Consider the following 23,618-nt stretch of genomic DNA (forward strand, 5'->3'; position numbering starts at 1 on the left):
TTGGCAAAGCAGTAGGGCGATCTAGTTCTGCTGTTTGGATTTCACATTTTGGCCACCCTGAAGGTTTAGTGTAACTTTAAATTTCCACAACGTATCCAAATGAAAGTCAAATATTCCTCAACCAGGTTAGCCTCCCTAATGTACGTACAGAACCATTTTCAGTTTTATAACAAAATGCTCTCATATAAGCGGATTCAAATTACATTGTTTTAAGAAGCACACAGTTATGTTTATAAACAAAGATTAGAGAAAAAAGAAATGGTTTGGCTTGGGTGAAATCCTGTCTTTTCATGTCTGCCAAGGTGAGGATTCTCTCTGCATAATATCCTTAGATAAAAGAGATCCCCAGTGCTGGTGACAAAACCATAAAACTCCGGAGTTTTGTTTTTTTAGCACTCTCTCCCCCAGGAAGTGAACACTTGATATAACCTGTGGATAGACTTATCAGTTTAGATCCAAAGTGTTTCACAAAGTCTAGCAGGTCGGTGACAAAAAGGAAAGAAAAACATCCAAGTTCTATTCTTACCTTCTTGTGAAGGTGGAAAAATACATCAGTGTCTCCTGCAACTTGCAGACAGGAATCCACTAAGCCAACGACATACACAAATTATACTGGACTCCAAATAAAAGCACACATTTTATAAGATAGGATGGAAAATGAATAAAAATGGGACATTAAATATAGGAAGCACTTCTACAATCAGGGCAAATAAACTCATTCTTATTTTACCAATTACTACTTTTTGCTTTCAGTGTTGGTATCGTTTAACCAAGTTGCATCTGCTGCTAGAGATATTTTCATTTTAGAACTATTTTAGAATGTCTGTTGAATGGCACATTGCAATAGACAGAGTTTGAAAATGCAGTCCAGCTGTTACTATAGCCGAGTTGGCAAAGTTTTTAGAATCAGTTATTTTTATTTTTATCTACAATTTGTAACTGTTTTTTGTTCACTACACTTTTTGTGAATGTATTTTAAGGTTTGTTGGGAAAAATATATAAAAAGTTCATTTAGTTTGGATACAATCCTGTTGAGTATGGGGTTAGTAATTGTAGAGAGCTACTCACCACGTATAAAAATAAAAACGTGTACAATTCTCACGTATAATAGCCAGGCCGCAAAGAATATACGATCATGAAAACGTTTTGATATGCATGAATATATACACTACTATGCCTTAATGGGCAGTCATTTAGTTTTACACATACCTGCCCCTCACTGTATAGCATATCATCTCCAATAATTACAAATAGTTACAGTATCCCTGTGCAGAGGAGCTCCTATCCCATAAAGCAGGGGTAGTCAACCTATGGCACTCCAGATGTTGTGAACTACATCTACCCTAATGCTTTGCCAGCAATATGGGTGTAAGACCATTGTGAGATATGTAGGCCAAAACATCTGAAGTTTGCCTACCCATTCCTAAAGTAAGCATACTACAGATAGACCTCATATCAAATAAGAGAAGGGATTGTTTGCTTTCAAATGAGGGGTCTTACCCCCCTCAGTGCCATAAAAGTGACCCCCATATAAACACTAACATGAAATAGGTTAATCACAATGGCAGCCATGCAAAATATATTTAGGCATGAAAATCATTGGAAATGGAGTAGATCATTGTCCTCCAAAATATAGAGAAGAATATGAGAAGAGACAAAATATTTGCGTTTAAAATAAGTGGTCTTATATCTGCATAGGGTGACTTTTTGCATTATTTTAGGTTTATTGCTGTATTATGTTAATATACCAAATGCTTTTGGACAGGGGTAGGATAAGGATTATTATAACCCTAACCCGATTATGAGATATATATATATATATATTTTTTGTAATATCCACTGTGAAATCGGAATGTTGTGTAATATGAAATGTATGTAATAATTTGTTTCTACATAACTGACAACACAGTAAAAATAACATAACCCATTTTATCTGCTCAGTTATAATTAGTAAATTTAGTTTTTTTTTAGGGAAGCTGACCTGATGTTAAATGTGAACGCATAGGGTGTGTTTTTTTTAATATTTGTAAAATAATTGCTCCAAAGCTGCTGTTCAATATGTATAGCACGATTTTTATAAAAAAATTTGTATGGTGTTTTTTTTTTCAAAATATATATATATATATATATATATATATATTTTTTTTTTTCTTCTTTTCCTTTTCTTAGAAAACTAAACTACATGTGCTGCTATAAAAACATACTTATTCTCACAAATTGGTTTGTAACAGAAAACGACTGATATTGGTGTCTGAATGCAGCGAGTACAAAAGCATAAACTTTCTTTGCACCCAGGTGAGAAATAGCCTTGCAGCTACGGGGTTATAAATTCAGATTTTTACTGCAGCACTAGCAATAATACATTCATGTTTAGTGCGCCTCTTTTTTTCCTCTCTGTTTAGCCAATATATTGTATCAGAAAAAATAATATATTGTATTTTTGCTGTTCAAAAAAACCCATACATATTAGAATTAACGGGACACTGGAGGCATCCATACAAGATATGTGCAATGTGTCTGTTTTGTTACAGTTATGTTAGGTATGTTAGCTTTATAATATTCCTATTTTTTTATAATATTTATGCGTCATTACTTGCTAGTTCTCCTTCTCAACCTGAATTTTTTTTCCATTTTGCTGCAATGCTGTTGTATGCGATGTCATGCATAAACATGACAAACTATAACTCTTCAGAAACCCTTGCACTGCCTATATATCACTGATTATTGGATAGGCTTCGGGGTTCTACAAAAGAAGAAGAATTAAAAAACAAAACAAAAAAAACAGTCACTTCCTGGTTTGCGAAGAGCTCACTTCAGGCCCTGCATAGTCTTGAGATTGGCATCAAATACAAGACCTCCAAGTCGGAGTATATTTTTATTATCTTTAAGTTATTGTTTTTGCATATTTTTCAGGCACTCCATTTTATAATGTTTTAAAAATAAAAAAAGGATTACGACAATTGAGTGGCAATGTTACCTTAAAGGAACACTATAGGGCCAGGAACACAAACATGTATGCCTGACCCTATAGTGTTAAAAACCACCATCTATCCCCCTGGTCCCCCCTTGCCTCCCTAAATATAGTAACATCTTACTTGTATTCAAGGCTGCTGGCTCTGTCCCTGTCTGCCTCTGACCTGCCTGCTGACATCATAAGAAGTGGTGGTCTGAGCCAATCACAGAACTGAGACTGTCAAGAAGGCAGATCAGGGGCAGAGCCAGCATGATTCAAACACAGCCCTGGCCAATCAGCATCTCCTCATAGAGATACATTGAATCAATGCATCTCTATGAGGAAAATTCCATGTCTTAATGCAGAGGGTGGAGACACTGAATGGCAGTGCTGCTCACCGTGCAGCACTGCCCCAGGAAGCTTCTCAGGCAGCCATCTGAGAAGTGGCCAGTGGAGGTATCCCTTGGCTGTAATGTAAACACTGCATTTTATCTGAAAAGACAGTGTTTACAGCAAAAAGCCTGAAGGAAATGACTATACTCACCAGAACAAAATGCAATAGGCGTTTGTTATTCTGGTGACTATAGTGTCCCTTTAACAATGCATGAGTAAACATCTCCTCCATCTTGCCATACACCATCCATTAAGAAATATCACAACAATAGTTTAAGAATTTAATTTATGTACATTGTCAAAATAAATAATACAACATAGGAAAGAAGCATAATTATTAAAATGGATTTAGTTATTTATATTGGCCACGATTTCTATTTAAAAATGGGTGCTCTGATTAATCCAAAATTGAATAAAGATACTGCCTTTCAAAATCCCAACCAGGTGAATACAAGATAGGAGAGTAAGCACAGAAAAAATATATAAAATATAATTTAAACTAAAAATAGTAATGTCTCATAAAAAATGTCAAGAGCTGCTGTAAAGATGACAGCGTTCGTATACTGTGCCTGTGCCCACTCTCTGGTAAGTCTTATTGGAAGCCAGTAACTTTATTTTACCATCTTTACTTACAGTTTTCAAACTCAAAAAAATTCAGCTGTATTGATAAATTTATTTTAATAGCAAATTTAAATGTTCTGCATAGATCTTAGTTTAAGTCTTTCAGACAGTGGTAATGGACTGTCCACGGAAATCAGAGAGTCATCTCCATCACTGTCGTCTCCAGGAGTTTCCGTACTTGGTGTCTTAGATCCAGGAGGGCTTAGCAGAAGTTCTGTATTGTAATTGTGATGAGTATTAGTGTTGGTATGCATTTTCATGGCAACATCTTGTTTGTTCACGGCTGGTTGTATTTTGAGTTTGTCACTTTTGTCTTTTGGGATGTCCTTATTCAGGGCACTTGATATCTTGTTCTTTGTTAGTTTCCACCATGGTTTCTCCTCCGCCTCACTGTCTTCACTAGATGAGACCGTCTTCTGACAGACAGTCTTTTTCACAGATACTTTTGCAGCTGTTTGGCTTGTTGGTTTCGTAGAAATATTTCCTGCCGAAAGCGCTCTCATGGGCACAATGGGCATTTTCTTCGGATCTTTCACAAAAGTGTAGGCCTTTTTTACAGGAACAGAAGCAGTCTTTTTGACATCTGATACAAAATTACATGGCTTTGCGTTAGAGAGTTCCAAAGGTTGAGCCTTTGTGATTGAGCCGACTATTGGTATTATGGATATAACCTTTTCTTTTTTTACGCTTGTTGTTTCTGCATGTAGTTCATGCACTTTCCTATTTTCCTTTGCACATTCATCAGCCAAAGGAAGGCCAGCTTTCTTAGAACTCAAATCTAAAGATTCCCTCTTGTGGAGACTTAGAGGGGCAAGGGAATACACTTTGTCAATATGAGTTTGAGGGTAAGGGACGCCACACTGATAAGCATTCTTTAAAAGTATTCTCTCTTTTAATGATAACGTTTGGTATTCCAGTTTTGAGTCTTCCTTGGAAGAGGTCACAAATTTGCTGTCTACACCAGTGGATGCAGGCATTTCCTTTATGGTCCCATTTACATTGAGGCCAACCATTTTTATATTGTTAGTAGATTGATTGTCATCTAAAGAGTCATGTTTATTTTGCTTTGAACAATCCACCCCAGCAGTACGGGCTACTGTTTGAGGGGACTCGACAAAAGACGTTGCATCCCAGTCAATGCCGCTCAACTGAAGCTCTGAAATCACAGAGGAGACATTAGGTGACTGTGCGGTTATGGGAGGGCTACTGCACTGCGCTGGTGAGCAGCAAGCATCACCGAGAATCTTCCCATTATCAATGTGTGGAGTGAAAACCTCAGACTCGGTTTCGGAATCTATCAAAACGATCATATTCACTAAAGGATCTTCAACAATAGGTAAATCAGAAGAGCGGAGAGTGAATTTTAGAACATTATTTTCACAGTTCAAAATTTCAGCAGCATCCACTGCAGAATCTGGTGGAGTAGCGTCATTCGAAGAAGGTTTTAAGTCCATTTCAGACAACATTAAAGCAACATCATCCAGATCAGAAATAGGTTTAGTCCTTGGCTTTGTTTTCTTGCCTAAAAAGACAGACATGAATAATTACTCGGCAAACAACCATTGTTGTACAGAAAAGTCTGATTTTACATTATGCTGTGCCAAGAATTTGCGGCTGCAGGCAAATTGTCTTTTAAAATGGTCGCATTTAAAAAGCACCGTGTCCCTATGAATATTACAGTATCTGCGAATTCCATTCGGACAATAGACAACTTGCACAATAATTGAAAGAGAAAAAATACCAGAAGTAGGTTAAATAGCAGTACATTAAATAATAATTTAATGCTGCAATCCTTATATCAAATCTTTTTTCCTAGAAACATTTCAGAGTAAATGTTACAGCAGTAGCAAAGTGTCAGTAGCTTCAGCCTTTGAAACCACCAATAGTTTATTGCCAATAACATCCCGGCTCAGCAAATTCCTGCTAACTGTGATTCTATTTCATGAGAATATGCCCGATAAAAGTCTACGAATGGAACCACTCAAAGTACATTCTGATCGCTTCTAACACAACAACAATAAAGACAAACATTCTCAATTTAATTATCCATACATATTATTTCCAGGGTACAATGTGGTATTTTTCAAGTAAATGTCATATAGTCCCTGGCTCTGCCACTTTCTATGACTTGGCTTCCATTCCACAAGGATGGATCTGGTCCCATGGGGACTTCATGCTTATCTTACTATGCATGAACATGTGAATGCTTAAACAGTGAATTATTAGAAAGCACCAGTATGCTATAAATGGAAAGGTAAATAAACAATATGGAATTTAGCTTGTGCCTTTAACCCCTTAAGGACACATGACGTGCCTGACATGTCATGATTCCCTTTTATTCCAGAAGTTTGGTCCTTAAGGGGTTAAAAGATTCTAAACATCAAATAAAGTTACAATTCGAACAGTGCCAAACGGATCCGTAACTTTACAGATACATGCTTTTTACACTGGCTGCCCCGTTGTTACTGATCAGCCTAGAGGAAGCCATGGTTGCAGCAGGCTCAGTCACAGATCTAGTGTAAGAGAAAAGGACAACAAAACAGAAAAAAACAAACAAACATACTTTTCTGCTTCTTGATTTCCTCTTCAGCTTTTTCTTTTTGATACAAATCAACTATCGCAGGGTACGCAGCTTGGAACAGAGAGCCTTCCTCAATTGTCACTAATGGCAAATCTGAAGGATGGTCATCGGGAAAAACGTAATCATCTGAAACAGACAGATAATAGGCAAGACTCTATTATACCCTCCCCATAGAGAAAGTCAAGCCACTTACTATGTGTGTGATTCATGGGCAGACAATACTAACATGCAGAGTAGTTCGGGAAACCTTTAACCAGACTGTATATAAAACTATAGAAGCCACTGTATCAAATCATCATATGTGAAACTGCCATAAACCGATAACCTCTTACCGAACTTACATACATTTCTGTACCCTATAAAACTTTTTAAATCCATCAACCCATTAACATATTTTCCCCATCAGTCATCTATTAAATTCTCCTTATTCCTGCACCTCATTCTCTGGTTTCCACTTAACCCCTGGTTGGCTATAGACCCCCCCCCCCCCCAAGCTGAGGCCTATGCTACAGATTAATACAGGTAAATTATTTGTGAAAATACTGGTACAGACCTGGTTTTACCCATTCTATTTCAAAGCAAGGAATTCCATTTTTGATCCTGTTTTTCACAATTCTGAAAGAAAGCACAAGTATAATCCAGGTGAGCGATTTCTGATAATCGAAAAACATCAATGTAATAAAAACACAGTTGAATCTAGCCTACTTTTCCTAAAAAGGAATGAACTGCTAAATCGCACACCAGCCATGAAATATCTGTGTGATAGAAAAGAGATATTCCGCTTTTAGAGAAACAAAATATATTTTGTATTTTTTTTCCCTGGCGTCTAAAAGAGCAAAAAAAAACTATTACATGTAATTTGAAGCATATGGATTTCTGTAAGGAGGGAAAAAAGCTACTATTTTACAGTGTGAAGGACTCAGGCTGACCGGATCAGAATCAGTTTTTCACTGTTGTGGGACGCGAGAGCCTCTTATGTAATCACTGGAAAGGTCACTACTGATGATTTAATTTTAAAACTATTGTTTATCAATTGCTGGAGAAGGTGAATGTTGCCGGAAGAATCAGTCTGAATGTTCTAACTTTTTTGAGCAGTTTTAAAAAATAAAACCTACACTATATGTATTGGGACATCTGACCATTGTACCAACAGGGACTTTTATGACATCACATTCTAAATACATAGTTGGTCCCCCGTTTGCAGCTATATCAGCTTCTACTCTTCCGGGAAGGCTTTCCACAAGGTTTGGAGTCTTTCTGTGGGAACGTTTGCCAATTCCCCCTGTAGAGCATTTGTGAGGTCAGTCAATGATGTTGGACAAGAAGACCTGGCTTGCAATATCCCTCCCAGTTCATCCCAAAGGTGTTTGATGGGTTTTTGGGTCAAGGCTCTGTGCGGACTAGTCAAGTTCTTCCACACCAAACTTTATTGACCTTGCTGTGTGCACTGGGGCACCGTTATGCTGGAATAGAAAAGGGTCTTCCTCAAACTGTTCCCGCAAAGTTGGTAGCATAGTATTGTCCAAAATGTCTTGGTATGTGGAAGCATTAAGATTTCCATTCAATGGAAATAAGGGGCTCCCTGAAAAACAGCCCCATATCATTAACCTCCTCCACCAAACTTTACAGTTGGCACAATGCAGTCAGGCAGTTCTTCTAGCATCTGCCAAACTCAGACTCGCCCATCAGACTGTCAAACAGAGAATCATCCACTGAACATGTATCCACCTCAGAGTCCAATGGCAGGGTGCTTTACGTCACTCGATCCGACGCTTGGCATCGTACTTGGTGATGTCAAGCTTGCATGCAGCTGCTGCAGAGTGTTGGAGACAAACGCACCATGCGCCTCAACACTCAGTGAGCCCGCTCTGTGACTTTACGAGGTCTTCTGCTTTGTGGCTGAGTTGCTGCTGTTCCTAAACGCATCCACTTTTCGATAATACCACTTACAGTTTACTGTGGAACATCTAGCAGGGATGGAATTTCACAAACTGACTTATTGCAAAGGTGGCATCCTATCACAATACCACGTTTGAATTCATTGAGCTCTTCAGAACGACCCATTTTTTTCACAAAGGTTTGCAAATGCAGACTGCGTGGGTAGGTGCTTGATTGTATACACTTGTGGCAATGGGCCTGATTGAAACACTTACATTTAATAATTAAAGGGACACTATAGTCACCAGAACAACTACAACTTATTGAATTTGTTCTGGTGAGTAGAATCATTACCTTCAGGCTTTTTGCTGTAAACACTGTCTTTTCAGAGAAAATTCAGTGTTTACATTACAGCCCAATGATAACTTCACTGGCCAATCCTGGCTGTTAGAGATCCTTCCTGGGTCATGGCTGCCTAAAATGCATCCAAACAATCAGTGTCTCCTCCCTCTGCATGCAGACACTGAACTTTCCTCATAGAGATTAATTGATTCAATTCATCTCTATGAGGAGATGCTGATTGGCCAGGGCTGTGTTTGAATCATGCTGGCTCTGCCCCTGATCTGCCTCTTTGTCAGTCTCAGCCAATCCTATGGGGAAGCATTGTGATTGGATCAGGCTACTACTTCTGCTGATGTCAGCAGGCAGGTCTAAAGGAAACAGGGACAATGCAAGCAGCTCCAGCCTTGAAAACAAGTAAGATATCTATATTTAGGGAGGCATGAGGGAACAGGGTGGCTAGATGGTGGTTTTAACCCTATAGGGTCAGGAATACATGTTTGTGTTCCTGACCCTAAAGTGCTCCTTTAACCCCTTAAGGACACATGACGTGTGTGACACGTCATGATTCCCTTTTATTCCAGAAGTTTGGTCCTTAAGGGGTTAAGATGTATGTCTGACCATTTTTATGGATACTATCGCTTCAAATTAAAGAACGGATATAAAACGGTTACAAAATTCATAACTATGTCTCATCTTAAGATCCTTAACTGTATTTTTTATTATACGTGATGTACCCCATCTCGGTTTCTGCTACTGTATACAATGATTTTTTAGTATGAGGTATCTTTATAAATATAAATAAAAAATGTTTCAAAAAAAATGTGAAAAATTAAAATCTGATAGATTGACAAAAACGATACGATGGTGCTTTCATGAGGGCAAAGCATAAAAATGATTTAAAAAAAAAAAAAAAAAAAAGATGGATTCCAGCAAACATTCATTTCAGGTGCATGAATATTTTAAAATCAATTAACTTCGAAATGTTATTTTCTGGAACAGCCTGTACCAAACTAGTGATGTCGTGACGCATCAGACACTCTTCAAACTATTATTTGCTGAATATTACTCTATTCTAGGGAGATAGAACATTGGAAACATCATGTCTACAGCAAGTATGATGGCAGATAAGTGAAATACATCTGTCCACTCTACTCATTTACAATCTAAAAGCATGGGCTTTATTCTGATCTTGTTTCCTGCTGCTGGAAGTGTCTGTCTAAAGCTTTCAGGAAAGATTATATTGTATTTGTTTTACCACACCTGCTGGTTGCCTATACCATGCCACGGCAACTCTTTCAGAATACCTTATTTGTTTAAATAGAAGACGCTTTCCCCCCCAAAAAAATAAAATTACGATAGAAAACTGCCTGCGTCCTATATGCCAAACGCAACCTTTATTGCGTATATATAACAAGATTTCCCCCCCTGTGCCATTTTAAGTTTCTACAGTGGGCGAGGGAGCTCAGGGCTCTAACTGTACTTCCACCAGGTTCTCTTGCTCTTGTGAGCCGAGCATGTGAGAGTGTTGCCGTGGGTTATATCCCCAAGAGTCGTATATTCTGAAAAATACGGAACTCCCCATCAGGTGAATGAATGTGTGTGACATCCATGATTCATTATTATTATATTCACAATGGTGGAGTAACAAGCATGTTATTGTAACAAGACAAGTTGGACGCACAGAAACAGAGGGGTTGAGGGCATCGTTTAATGAGCTTAAATGCTAGTGGGAGTGGGGTAAAGTGACACAAAATGTAAGGGAAGTATTAGAGAAGTAGATTGGTAGAGTAGCATTCAAAGAAGACAGTGTGTTTTTTTGTTTTTTTGTCAATCTTTCTTTTATTAGAGGCATATAATATGGGGTACAGAAGAGAAATTGGAGGAAACGTTTGAGTGATTTACAGTATAGGGTTGATACATCAATTCGCAAAATTAGATTACATTTCCAGAAGTGCAATGCCTCATTTTTATATTTTTGTTGCTAAACTTTAGGTGAGAATACAAGCTATTGACCATAAGATCCGGTTGGTAACTTACTAAGTTATGATAGACAGACATCTAGTGACACATGAGTATATAGCAAGCTAACAGTTTAAGGAAACACAAGAGTCAAGAAACGAGAAAAGCGTTAGGCAAGTGCATCAGGCTAAATAAGATTAAATGGGAACTGGTGGTCTGAGCACATGTCTAATGAGTGCCGTAGAGGATTATAAAGCATAAACGTACAATATAAAATAAACAACGTAGACATGCTTTAAGCGATTAAATCGGCAGGTTGAACATTCAAGAATATTGCAAGCTAGGTAACTATCCGGGTATTCATCAGGAGGTAAAACTTACTGTAAGGAGGTAGTTACGCTAAGTGTGCATACAGTGGTGGCTGTGTTTAGGTCTAAATATATATGGCTGTGTGAGTTCACTAAGAGCATACATTTACACTGTACTGAGCGTACGACTTTCCTATCTTGAACATGAACTGGCTGACCAGGCGAAGGGGGTAGTCACATTAAGGGACGCTTCACATTTTTACAACTTATTCCAGCTGAAAACAATAAACGTGTTATAGACAGTAACATCAGTACATGCTAGCTGACAACTATTTCAAGATGTGTACACGGAATCTATAAACCACAGTGTCGCTATAGAGTGAGCGCAAACTATTGTCGACTGCATTTCCCTAGGTCGTTGTACATTCTAAGCTAACATGGCAGCTAGGAAGGCCCAGTAGTTCTTTAAAATAGTTATACGGTTAAACTAAGGATTGTTACATGTCCTATCTCAACATTTTAAACGTCCAACATAAAACAAAGTTTAAACGGAAAGGTCTGACATCAATGAAGTATGCATATTAGCAGTGGCAATCAGAGCATCGCCAGTCCTATTGTGTTTCTAAGCTGGTAGTCGGGCAACGGGTATGCTTAAGTCCTCACTCGATGTCGTTGGCGTTCAGCCGACGCCTGTGCTCTGGATCTCCTTGAAGCAGTTGTGGGGCGTTAGACGGCAGGGGCTGAGATCAGTGGCCCTCCGGTCCCGGGTTCTTGGGGTGCAGTCAGTACCCATTGAGGGTCCTCTGGTCGGCAATTTGATGCGATGGCTTCCTGGGCGTGATGGGAGTCGTTGAGGTGGATCACCAAGCCTGTATATGGCTGCTCTTGGAGTGGAGGATGTACTGTATGTAGCATCTCTCGACGTGTGGTCGGTGCTGAGTGATCGTGAGGAAGGGAGGGCTTTTCCCCAGCCCCAGGCCTCTTGTGGGGTCGGCGTCTTCTTGCCACAGAGTCGGGCGTCTATGTGAGCCGGGTCTTTCCCCTGGTGGGCGCCGTGGGTGGCCCTGGTGTTTCGCCGCCGCCGGCGGCGGGCGGGCTTCCGACGTGGTGGCTGAAGCTGTGGAGGATGTCTCCGTGGGACCTCCGGCCCAGGTGGGTATTTAGTGGGTACAGTGGGTGTTGAGGGGCAAGCTTTACCCGGGGTCAGCCCACTCCTTCCCCTTCTCCTCACCTCCTTCATCTCCTCTCCATTTGGGGACCCGGTTAGGAGTCGTTCCAGTCGGGCCCAGAAGTTCTGGAATATCCGGTCCAGGTTGGTCGGCTGTGGCAGCGTGAATGTAGGCTGGGATACAGCCTCCGCCATCTTGCTGGGTCCAGCCCGTCCAGGGCCCCAGTCTGGGCAGTCAGCTGCAATCAGTGTCTCTTTACTCGCTGTGTTGGTGGGGACCGGGATAACCCCCTCCGGTCCATAGGGGGGGGAACGGGAGCCGGAACTGAGCTTGTCTATGCTTTGCGACGACGGGAGAGCGGCCGCCTCCCCCGTGTCCGCCTCGTGAGTAGGCCGTAACGGCTGGATATTCGGGACTTTGGCGTACAGCCTCGGGAGAGGTGTCATTCTGCCGGTCTCGGTGCCCTGAGTCGATTAGTGGCCAATGTGGGTCGGGTCGCAGGTTCCGTATAGCGAATTTTAGGTCGCTTTGTGCGTGGCCGCTGGAGCTACAACAGCACACGTCTGCTCCCTTCTGCAGTCAGGCCCCGCCCCGTTTTTTTGTTTTTTTAATGACAGTTGCAGGAGATAAATTATTTGTGAGCCATTAACAGTTTAATTGATACGCTTTTGTGAAAAAGTAAATTTTTTTTAATGATTTTTTGAAGGAGTGGAGACTGGAGACGCGGTGAGCGTCTATCGGAAAAGGGAAGGGAGTTTCACAGGAATGGTGCAGCCCGCGAGAAGTCTTGAATGCGAGCATCAGAGGTGGGAGTACGGACAGAGGACAGACGCAGGTAGACAGACTCATGCATGAAGGTGGTGCGGTCAGAGGAGAGATGGTAAGTAGGTTAACCAACATCTCCTAAAGCGATCAGATATATAATTTTAGCAGGTTTCCTTGCCCAGGGAGTAATATTTTAACAAAGCTGCAGTGAACTCTGCCCAGACCGGGAAGTGGCTCAGTAAATCAGCATGCTCCCATTATTTTCAGTACAGCTCAGCATACCCCATAGACCATTGGCCAGCAAATTAAAAAAGAACTCTCACCAGTAAGATATCTGTACAATAGGAGAGATAGGGAATGAGGACCTCCTTGTGCCATGATATATGCAAAGCACATAAGTTGTTCTAGTGCTTGCTGTGCTCCGCTAAAAAGTCATATATTTGGGGGCGTGGATAGCAGCCGGGCAAGATGGCCGCTTAAAACTTTGCTCCGACACATGGGCTTCACTAAGACCGATAACTAACCTGCAGAATCACTAGAATTGACCCCCTCAAGACAATGTCTCAACACAAAACAAAAAAGGGCACCTCCAGAGATGAAAAGCTCATTTTTTGCGGCCAGAAATCCTGCTCCGTGTTTGAAGCCGCGCGGGCTGTGCTGCAAGATGGTGCCGAAGACTCAGGCGACAGCAACCACATGCCAGCTACGGAGGACTTCACAGGACAGCTTAACTAGGAGTTATTTTGAACAAGCCCTAGATGCAATGTCTACCAAACTTATCCGTTTGCGGAAAACAACGGCGGACAAAATACAAATAGAAATCCGTGACTTAACCACAAGAACGACACATGTTGAGTCAGCATGTACTGACCTGGCCTCAGCAAAAAAACGTTCTGGCGGACCAAGTAACGGTGATGCACAATGGATTAGACCTCATGGAATCCCACATGGCTGACTGAGGATAGGGCAAGGAGAAATAATCTCTGATTGCGAGTTGTCCCGGATTCTGTCCTTCCCTGTGACCTCCAGGTGAACGTGCAATGTAACATGCATGCCCATGCACCGGGGATACCGGCGGATATGCTGCTGGTGGGCAGAGTCCACAGGGTGCCAAAACCCAGCCACTTATCTGATTTGGTACCATGAGATATGCTTCTCATGGCGCATTACCACATCAAGGAACTCATTATGCGAGCATGCCGGAACAAAACAGACCCCCACGAGGATTACCCCCCAGTGTGAATAATGGCGGACTTCTGCACAGCATGCTTGCGGCGCAGGAAAGAATTCTATCATACATCATGGAATTACATAAAATCCTGAACGCATTTGTCTCTACTCTATTATCAGCATTCCACCTCCCGAACCTGCTAGCATGGACACGAATTAAAAAAAAAGGTTACACTGGTAATGCTTACCATGCTAATAACATTGGCATGGATACCCACGGCAGAACAACCAAAATACCAACATGCACTACCCACGACACCACTCAGCCTACATATTTGGGACAATTACCGCAAAAGATTGGGCATGGGAGACAAAATATCACCTGCCCCAAGGATAGGGCACTCATAGATAATTTCAACCAGAAGATCTGGGAGAGACATGGCGTCAAGGGGTTCCCAGACCTGCAATCTGAATTCAACCTCCCTAACACAGCCCACTTCCTATATCTACAACTGACATCCTGGATCGCACCACAACTATCACCACACACAACAGACTCACTAGGGCCAAAATTGTCCAAAGCTGAAAATATAAGCCTTAAACTAAAACTTTCCAAGAAACGTATCTCCTTAATTTATGCATCAGATCATTTTACATCCTGCTTAAACTCCTTTAAAAGGGCATGGGAGAGAGACCTCAATGCAACCTTGACAGACCCCCAATGGTGGGAGATATTCACTGCTCACAAATCATTGACACTGTGCTCGACTCACATTGAACTGTCACACAAAATACGGTACTATACAGGTGGTACCTAGTCCCCACATGATTGCAGCACAGCTTCCCATTAAAACTCGGACAAGTGCTGGAGGTGTCAGGGGGACAAAGGTGACATGCTTCACATATGGTGGCTATGACCACGACTTAGCACATATTGGTATGCAGTAGAAAACGTAATAAAATGTTGCACAGGAGTCGATCTCCCTCTCCGCCCTGAAACATTTCTCCTTGTTTCCAAAATAACTTCAGAAAAGCCAACGGTATCTAATCTACCACATTATCATTGCAGCTCTTATGGTAATAAGTAGACAGTTTGAAGGTAGCACTTCCTCCCAACATAGAACAGTATTTATCAACAATAGACACTAACAAGCAATACGAACTCATGGCCAGATGTTCCAGTCTGTACGCCAAACACTGGTACGTGGCGTGGGAACAGTGGGACACCCAAAAACCCAACAGAATTATTTCATCCCCTCCCTAGCGCAAGAGCAGAGAGCTCCAGCGCACAATGCCACCACAAGTAAACCGATATGAATATTAACCCAAGCTCAAGATTCCAAGTTACTTCGCGCCACCCTTCTCTCACCTGGGCACCATTTCTGGTTACAAAGGCATGGATTCCATGGACACAACTTGCACTGAGAATGCCACAAACCACCTTCTGCAGAGCTTGTAGTCTCTCAGGTCTGATGCTCAGTTGGCCAAGTCTGGAATGCGTTATTTCCCTTAAGGCATCATAGCACACATAAGGTGAATCTGCTATACAGGGCATCCAAGGAGACTTCTAACAACACCTAAGGTGCAACTTGTAGAATGGTGTAAGATATCCCTCTCATAACATCCCTTTCCTTCCGATATCCCCCTACCGCATGGGAAAGTCCACTGAAATATTTGCAAATGGTAAATACAGACGAAAACCGCAAGTAGTGGAATGTGTCCATACAAGGCCAATTACTCTGTTGACAAAGCCTTTTAAACAGGCGAGTAACTAGGCCCCCCACTACATTGCGTATGGTGAATTATGACATTGAAATGTTTATTGCATACAAGGTACATTCTGCATTTACTGTACCAACCAAACACAATATATCATCGTTGAATGGATGTACTGTGCTAGATGTTTATACTTAAACTCCCCTCTCCCTTTTCTTTTCTGTACCCCATCTTACTACGACAAAATAAAAATTGTCAAATTGAAAAAAAGTCACATTTGTCTGACTTAATAATTTTTGTATTTTTTTCCATTTCTCAAGCTAACAATCCCATTACTGAATGTAAATTAATACAAACTGTCTTGATCATGTTACCGAATGGCTTGCAGCTGTGTGGCATGCTCTCTGCCAAGCTTTCTTTCATTCATATCATAGTACGTTAGCAACACCAGCAGTTTTTCACATGAATAATGCTTTGGCCACTCCATTCGCTCCAACGTAAAGTTCTGGGATCGAGAAGAAAGAGAACATATAAATACATAAATAAATTTCATTTCCTTCCTTATACAAACATGAATTAAAAAAATCATGGTTTTCCTGAACAGTTTATTTGTACCATCTAAAACATGGAACTTCTGAAATGTCAATTATTTCCATGTATAGATTCAACGTCAGCACCAGATTAATTAAAAGACCAAAGTGTGCCCATGTTTGTTATTTATTTCCTAAAAATGAAAGTTAACATCATGAGATAACCAGGTATGGAGGACTGTCTTTGTTGTTGTAGTGTAGCTCCAGAACCATTAGGAAAAATCTACAGTACTTTGTAGTAGGGACAGAAAAATACCGAAAATGGACAGCTCCAGGGATTGCGGCACTGGGAAGCTTAATAGGGACTCAATGTACGATTGAACTTCTGCCAAAAATCTCTTATGCGAGAACAGGCCCCAAAACAATAGGATACATCAGCCTCCTCCCCCCCACATTTCAAGCATTTAGAGGAATCTGCCAAACTCAGTTGAAGAATGTTATGCAATCCAGGCAGATTTTAAGGCTAACTGGTCTTTGTAACCAAGATGCCAACGAAACATTGTGAAATCTGTTAAAAGGACATTCCAGGCAAAACTAGAATTCATTTTATAGCTTTTGGTCTACATAATTATCTTTTTTCGCAGATCCAATTTTGTACTAAATATCTTTCCATATTCTTTATTAGGAGTAAAAAGGTTTCTCCTTTTCTACTTGTGAAATCTGGAGAGATGGTTGGATTCTCCAACCATCATAACTGCTACAGTTCGCTGCACATACAGACTCCAGGCAAAATGTCCACTTCAGATCACTGTAGTGGTCATGGTGCTTGGAGTAACCATTTAACCCTGCTTCCTCTGTCTAACCTCACCATTCCTTTTTGCCGGGTACAGTACACTTCCATTTTTGTCCTTCTCTGCTAACCTGCATTGTCCAATGATTGTGTTGTACATTTCAGCAGGAAGCACAGCAACCGTTTCTACAAGCTATAGTTGAGCAAAAAAATGTCATAAGTAGAAAAAGGGATAACTGAGGTTCCAGAAAACCCTGCTCTGAACAGAACGGATACAGATTGTGTTAGAATTTCTGCTAATCAGCCTCTCTCACCTTTGCAGTGTTGTGATATACCTGACCAAAACCTCAGATTCCACAGATTAGAACGGAGTCTCTAACATACTGTTTACATTATGTGCTGTTGTACAGTGGGTATAAATCTGGGTGGGAGGCTTTTTTAAATGAGGGTTTGCTCCTGTTTGTTTAATTTTTTTGCCCTTTAATCTTTGTATTGCAAAATAAATAAAAACTGTAAAAAAAAAATTATATATATATATATATATATATATATATATATATATATACACACACACACAAAATAACCACACAAAAAAATAAAAAATCACAGCTGGCCTAAACGTATTCCTGGAGTGGGCAAAACTCTAGGCTAATGATGATGTGAGTGGGGATTTGCATAAAATTGAAAAAATATTAAAAAGTGAGAACTTTTTTTTCTTTTTTCTATTAATCTTTTATTCTTTTGGATTGTTTGTGTATGTATGTATGTATTTTATGTATGTATATATTTTCTAAAAACATTATCTATACAATGCAAAAAATGGAAGAGTTCAATTACAGTCTCGAGTGCAAGTTTCATAGTTGGGGTACAATATTAAAATAGCTGATACCAGGTATACTAAAGGGGAAAACGGATAAAGAAACAAGCTTGTCTGCTTAACGCCATGTCCTTGACGTACAAGCAGGAAGGGAGTTTTATAATGTGGTCAGGAAGCTTTCAGCACGGTGAAGCATTATCCTTATAAATAAAGTCATTTTAGCAATTACATAAAGGCATAATGTACAGCACACTAATAATTCATGTGTTTATGTCTTATACTCCCCCAAAATAAACCGCTCACCCAACATCCTTCAGCCCGGAGTGGTTGTATTTGATACGGCTATGAATAAAACGGACTGCTTTATAAATGATCCATCTGCAGAGGGTACAGCGAGGAGACGGCTCTGTGTTTGGAATGGTGAGGATATATTTTATAATGATATCTCTCGCTGCCCTGACAATGCCCCTGTCCATCCAGGTGTTAAATAGCCACCTCTAGTCACTAATCAGAGTGCACTCGAGCCAAGCGGTGCTCAGTTTGTGGAAGATTATTACTGTGCGTAATCTCCAGCACGGATGCTTTTCCTCCAATTTAATATTGGGAATGGATAACGATATCATTAGCACAAAGCAGGTTTCTTATCTCTAGCAAAAAATACAGAATAGCTTAATATACCGCACGCAACAAATCCTACCTGTCTTTAGGTCCTTCTGCTGCTAATTTGAGTGTGTCACGAGAGGGGCAAAAAAGCTTCATAACAGATTAATATTATATTGTGGACCGCGAAACACTGGACTGCCAGCTGTTTGCTCAATGCAATGCCCATCATTCTTTGAAAATACATCTAACAGCTAGACAAAATAATGTTCTATAGATATGGGTGTGTATATATCCTGTTTGTAGGTGTCCCTCAGTAGATCAGTAGAAAGAGAATATTTGGGGGTCTTTGTAACTCACTGTCTCTCGTAAGACCAGATATCATTTAAAAAACTTGTATCCTGATATTAGAGAGCTAGCCCTAGGCTAATACTGCTGCAACATTCTGTTGAAATAGCAAAACCAAGAGAAACATTCTCAATAGGTTAATTGGGAGAAAATATTTATAAGTAAATTTAGTGGAATTCCCTATCCAAAAGCTGTCTCCAGCAACATATTACCAGTAGCTCTGAGTTGGCTACGAAGCACATATTAATGAAAAGGACCAGGGCTGCATGTGAATTAAAGGGACACTATAGGCACCTAGACCACTTCAGTGTCCCTGTTCCCTTTACCATTCTCTCACTGAAGTGATCTGGGTGCAGGGTCCCTGTTCCCTTAACCCTGCAATGTGAAACCCTGCAGTTTTAGGGAAGCTGTAAGACAGCCACTACAGGTTCTTGGAGTTTTATGGACGAAGCTGGACATCCTCATGCTTTGCATGAAGATGTCCAGCGTGTTGAAAAACCCCACAGGAAAGCAGTGGGTCAATGCTTTTCTATGGGCAAGGCCTAATTTGTGCGGCACTTGTCGCGCATGAGCATTAGGTTCGACTTATCGGCTAACGTCGGAGCCCGGCACTGGAATCTGATAAGTGCTTAAAGTTTTTTCTTTTAACCTTTTACATGGCCAAGAAAGGCCATGGGGCAGGGGTTAGGGTGGTGGGCGGGGGTGCAGGGACACTATAGTGTTATTCCTAACACTGTAGTGTTCCTTTAAGAAACTTTACTGCCCACATGGATGAAAGGCACTAGGAGTTCTTAATGGAGACAAATGTTGTTCATACTTTTTGCATATTTACTACAATATACTGATTGAAGTTAAAGGGACACTCTATGGCACAGATACAAAAGAAATAAAAATCACTTTTTAGTGATGACAAATGAAAACTTGCATACATTAATTTATGCATTTTTTTTAAAAACTGGGATTATATCTCAAAACAGTTTGCAAAGCATGCAGCTTCTTATCTGTTGCCTTTACAGGCCCTTCCCTTCTTCTCAAGCCCAGACTTTCTGTGGCTGTCCAATCACAGACTTTCCAATGCAGCTCAATAAGAAGTCTTTGCACTGCAGGTCCTCTAGACAATTGCTGCCTCTTGAGTTTAGTTTCACTGGGCTAAACAAACCAGGAAGTAACAGGACATGTTGTGTACTTAAAAGCCAAAGGGTGTAAGCAGGTTAAATTATTAAAGCGCCAATTTCTATTGAAATCTGCACTTTTTGCAAAATGAGATAGTACACACTCTGCACACATAAAGCTGTTCAGCAAACTAGATTGATTTAGAGGTCTGCAGTGTCAATTCAATGCTTTGAACTGCTCAGTCAGAGAACTGGAGAAACACAGTGTACCACCCTGGGCCTAAATAATTCACCAACTTCAAGCTTGTCGTGTGATGTAAAGACTCCACAGAGTGCAGCATTTCTGGTTTCTGGACACAGGGGTTCCGAACACTTGGATAAATGAAGACCAAGTAACAAAAAGAAGAACTGGCTTGGTAATTGATGTAATGTCTCTTAATAGTTTGCTTGATAGGAGTATGAAAACCAATATATTCTTACCTGAAAATGTAAAAGATTGGGTCTGACCCACTTGATCACTTTTATCAATTTATTTTTATTTCTGAGAAATTCATCGATGACCTAGAACAAATCGGAAAGAGAGAAACAAACAACACAAAGTCATAAAAACAAATACACAAAAACTATACATATACAAATTTTAGAGCTGATGATCAATACGCTGCTGTTTTATTACCTCGTAGAAAGGAAAACCTTCACATTTCTTCGCTTTCCTGTAAGACACGCAGAAAGACATTACAAGTATTGCTTGCCACAAGGGATCAATACACTTTATTAAGCAGTCTATCTTCCATACATCTTAATGTTGTACTCCACAGCGTTGTCGCGTTTCTCTCGCTGTGCTTTATGCCAGTTACAAGGGCAGCAGTAATCGTAGTCATGGGGCTCGCAGTATCGATCACTTCCACATAATCGACAACCGTTTCGTTCGTGGTCTTTAGCTGAACCTTAGAGAAAAATGTGTTATTGTAAAGATTTGAAAACCAGCCATTTTTTGCATAATTTGTTTTTATGGGGCAAAGGAGAAAAAAATCTGCCATCAGGTGACAAATTGAGCTGTATTCACGGTCAACTGGCATACTGGTTGGTCATTTATCATATGTCGGTGAAATGGCACTCACTATCAACAGCCATACTGATCAACTACTTAAAGCCATATGTTACAAAATAAACAAAAAAACAAACAAACAAAGAATGAGCTTGCGGTTACGGAATTTTTATGTGACTGAATTACATTGATTATAGCTAATAAATGTGTAATAATAAATTCTGTAATATTACAATTTGTCAATTTAAAGTCTGCCTTCTGGTCAAAACTAAGAATCGTAAGAAAGAGAGAAATATAGAAAATGCAATACTGGCTAATTAAAGGAAAAGTGAGTCAATTAGCGCAGTAACTTGTTATAGGTTCTATATCGATAAAAGCTGGAAAAGTAGGTTTTTTGGACAGATCCCTTTTAATTTGTGACCCATTCTTCAATTGTAGTTTATACTAAATATTTCATTTGTTATCCACTTGTTTATATGCTCTGATGTTTAGAAAAAAAACTGATGTTTTAAAAAAAAACTGCACTGTGTAAACAGGCAAATGGAACCTTGTATGTAGTTATAAAAGACAGACAGATCAACAAACAGTGATGTATAAATGTGCAGCCTAAAGGCAGAATAACTAGATGGCAATAAGAGCACACGTGTGATTAGATAATAGAGTGGAGCCGTCACAAACACTCAGGTAGAAAATAAAACAATTTCATGTAACTCGTCGTTTTGACTATTTGACTTAGTATAGCCTGTTTTGTACAATTCGCTTATGCCTCAATAAAAAATGATCGAAAAACAAAACACCACACACTGAACTGATTTGGCAAAACATCAACATATCAAGCGGAAAATGCTAAAAAAAAAAAAATGGTGTTTTTTATTTTTATTTTAGGCGGCTTTTTAAGTAGCAGTATACCTGGATGGCAACAAACAGAACAATGGACCACTTTTTTGGTGGATTTGGGGAGTGTTGTGGGATCAGCAAACTCTTTCTTCCATTGGTGAAACCTTTGAGAAAAAAAAAATAAAGACAATAAATCAAAGAAATATATAATTCGAAATTGTATATCTTGTCAGATTCTGAAAACTAGTCCCCTCATTATTTTTTTTTATTTTTTTTTTACCTATCACAATTGCTGTTTTCAAATGGCATTAAATGATTTACTGCTCCATCTTGTTGGTGTAATTTTATCACTAATCCACTGACATACAAAACTGGCATAGCCACATTAAATTGTATGTGTGTCTAGAACACATGGGCCCAAAAATCTGCTGCACATTAAGATGTTTATTTCTTTTCCTGCTCAGCAAACACGAGAGACATTAAGAGCACTAACCTTGCATATCAAAGCAATTTATGGGAGCAAAGCCATTAGCAGTTGGGTGTTACCTAGGTGTAATATTTTATACCATTGTGAAAACGGACAACCATGTGGACATGGCGCCAGCTAGTGAGTGCATCGTTATATGGACCATTTAGTAACTAGTCAACATGTAAAATGCATTAATATACAGTGTATGCAGACATTCCGGTCTATTTGAGATCAGGAAAAATTAGAAATAGAAAAGGAAAATTTGCAAAATTGCATTCTTGTAGTGGTAACATCGCATGACCACTGATTTGCAGTGCCTAAAAATACATTCTTAAGGTAATCTTGTTTGTATTGGTTGAAAGTCTCGTTGCCACCCTTACCCACAGTTAGTTTTATATAGTCCCGAGATCTTTAAAAATGGTAGATTTATTGGGAGACTAAACGATTTATTTATTACACATTTGTCTACTTTAATATGCATCCAGTCCATAGGCTATTTATATTGTGCAAAGGTTGAATGTAAAGTTTTCTATGCAACAAATGCCCCTTATTAATACTATTTTACTCTTTAATTCTTCATTTAGCAGAGACCAGCATGACATCATTCAAAATGCATTTCTTCATCAAATCCACAGCGGAGCATGTTTTCAGAACTAGATTAATTTAAATCTTAGATTGTGGAAAACTAAGGTCAAAAAGCTGAATTTGCAGCCTTAAAGGACCTCTTTAGTGCCAGGAGAACAATTCGACCCTGGCACTGTAGGGTCTTTTGGTCCCCCCCACCCTCAGGGTCCCACTCCCACTGGGCTGAAGGGGGAGGAATGGGTTAATCACTTACCTTTCTCCAGCGCCGGGCTCCCTCGGTGCTGGGGAAATCTCCTCCCTCTTCCGACGTCAGCGCTGAATGTGCATGCACATTCAATCAGTCCATAGGAAAGCATTTCTCAATGCTTTCCAATGGACTAGAGAAGACAACAAAGAGAGCGCATATACTAGGTTAAAAACTGCGTCTTTGCTAGTCTACTGTCTAACTGGACAAAAAATCCTCCCCCCCCCCCCCCCGCCCAAATAGGAACTCTTACAAAATTGAAATGTGTTACTTATCACTAAGGACCACGAAAATGGCTCGTATAACTGAAACGCGTTAAAAGGACAGAGCTCTGCTGTACATACTTTTTGACCAGGTTCCAACGGGATTTATCCTCAGTGTTT

The 23,618-nt window shown here is 40.0% G+C and overlaps 1 protein-coding gene across 1 annotated transcript in view; it reads right to left on the reverse strand.

Annotated features, from left to right (window-relative positions):
- Window positions 1-3,919: 3,919 nt before the first annotated feature.
- Window positions 3,920-23,618, reverse strand: part of GEN1 (GEN1 Holliday junction 5' flap endonuclease) — a 32,298-nt gene continuing 12,599 nt past the window's right edge. The window contains exons 6-13 of the mRNA XM_063442129.1: window positions 22,010-22,101; window positions 20,849-20,999; window positions 20,729-20,765; window positions 20,533-20,613; window positions 16,230-16,360; window positions 7,102-7,163; window positions 6,531-6,674; window positions 3,920-5,489 (exon numbers count right to left, since the gene is read on the reverse strand). Coding sequence (XP_063298199.1) covers window positions 4,036-5,489; window positions 6,531-6,674; window positions 7,102-7,163; window positions 16,230-16,360; window positions 20,533-20,613; window positions 20,729-20,765; window positions 20,849-20,999; window positions 22,010-22,101 — 2,152 coding nt within the window. The 3' untranslated portion in view covers window positions 3,920-4,035. The remainder of the gene's footprint in view (window positions 5,490-6,530; window positions 6,675-7,101; window positions 7,164-16,229; window positions 16,361-20,532; window positions 20,614-20,728; window positions 20,766-20,848; window positions 21,000-22,009; window positions 22,102-23,618) is intronic.

Source organism: Pelobates fuscus, chromosome 2 (assembly GCF_036172605.1).
Source record: "Pelobates fuscus isolate aPelFus1 chromosome 2, aPelFus1.pri, whole genome shotgun sequence".
Taxonomy (NCBI): Eukaryota; Metazoa; Chordata; class Amphibia; order Anura; family Pelobatidae; genus Pelobates; species Pelobates fuscus.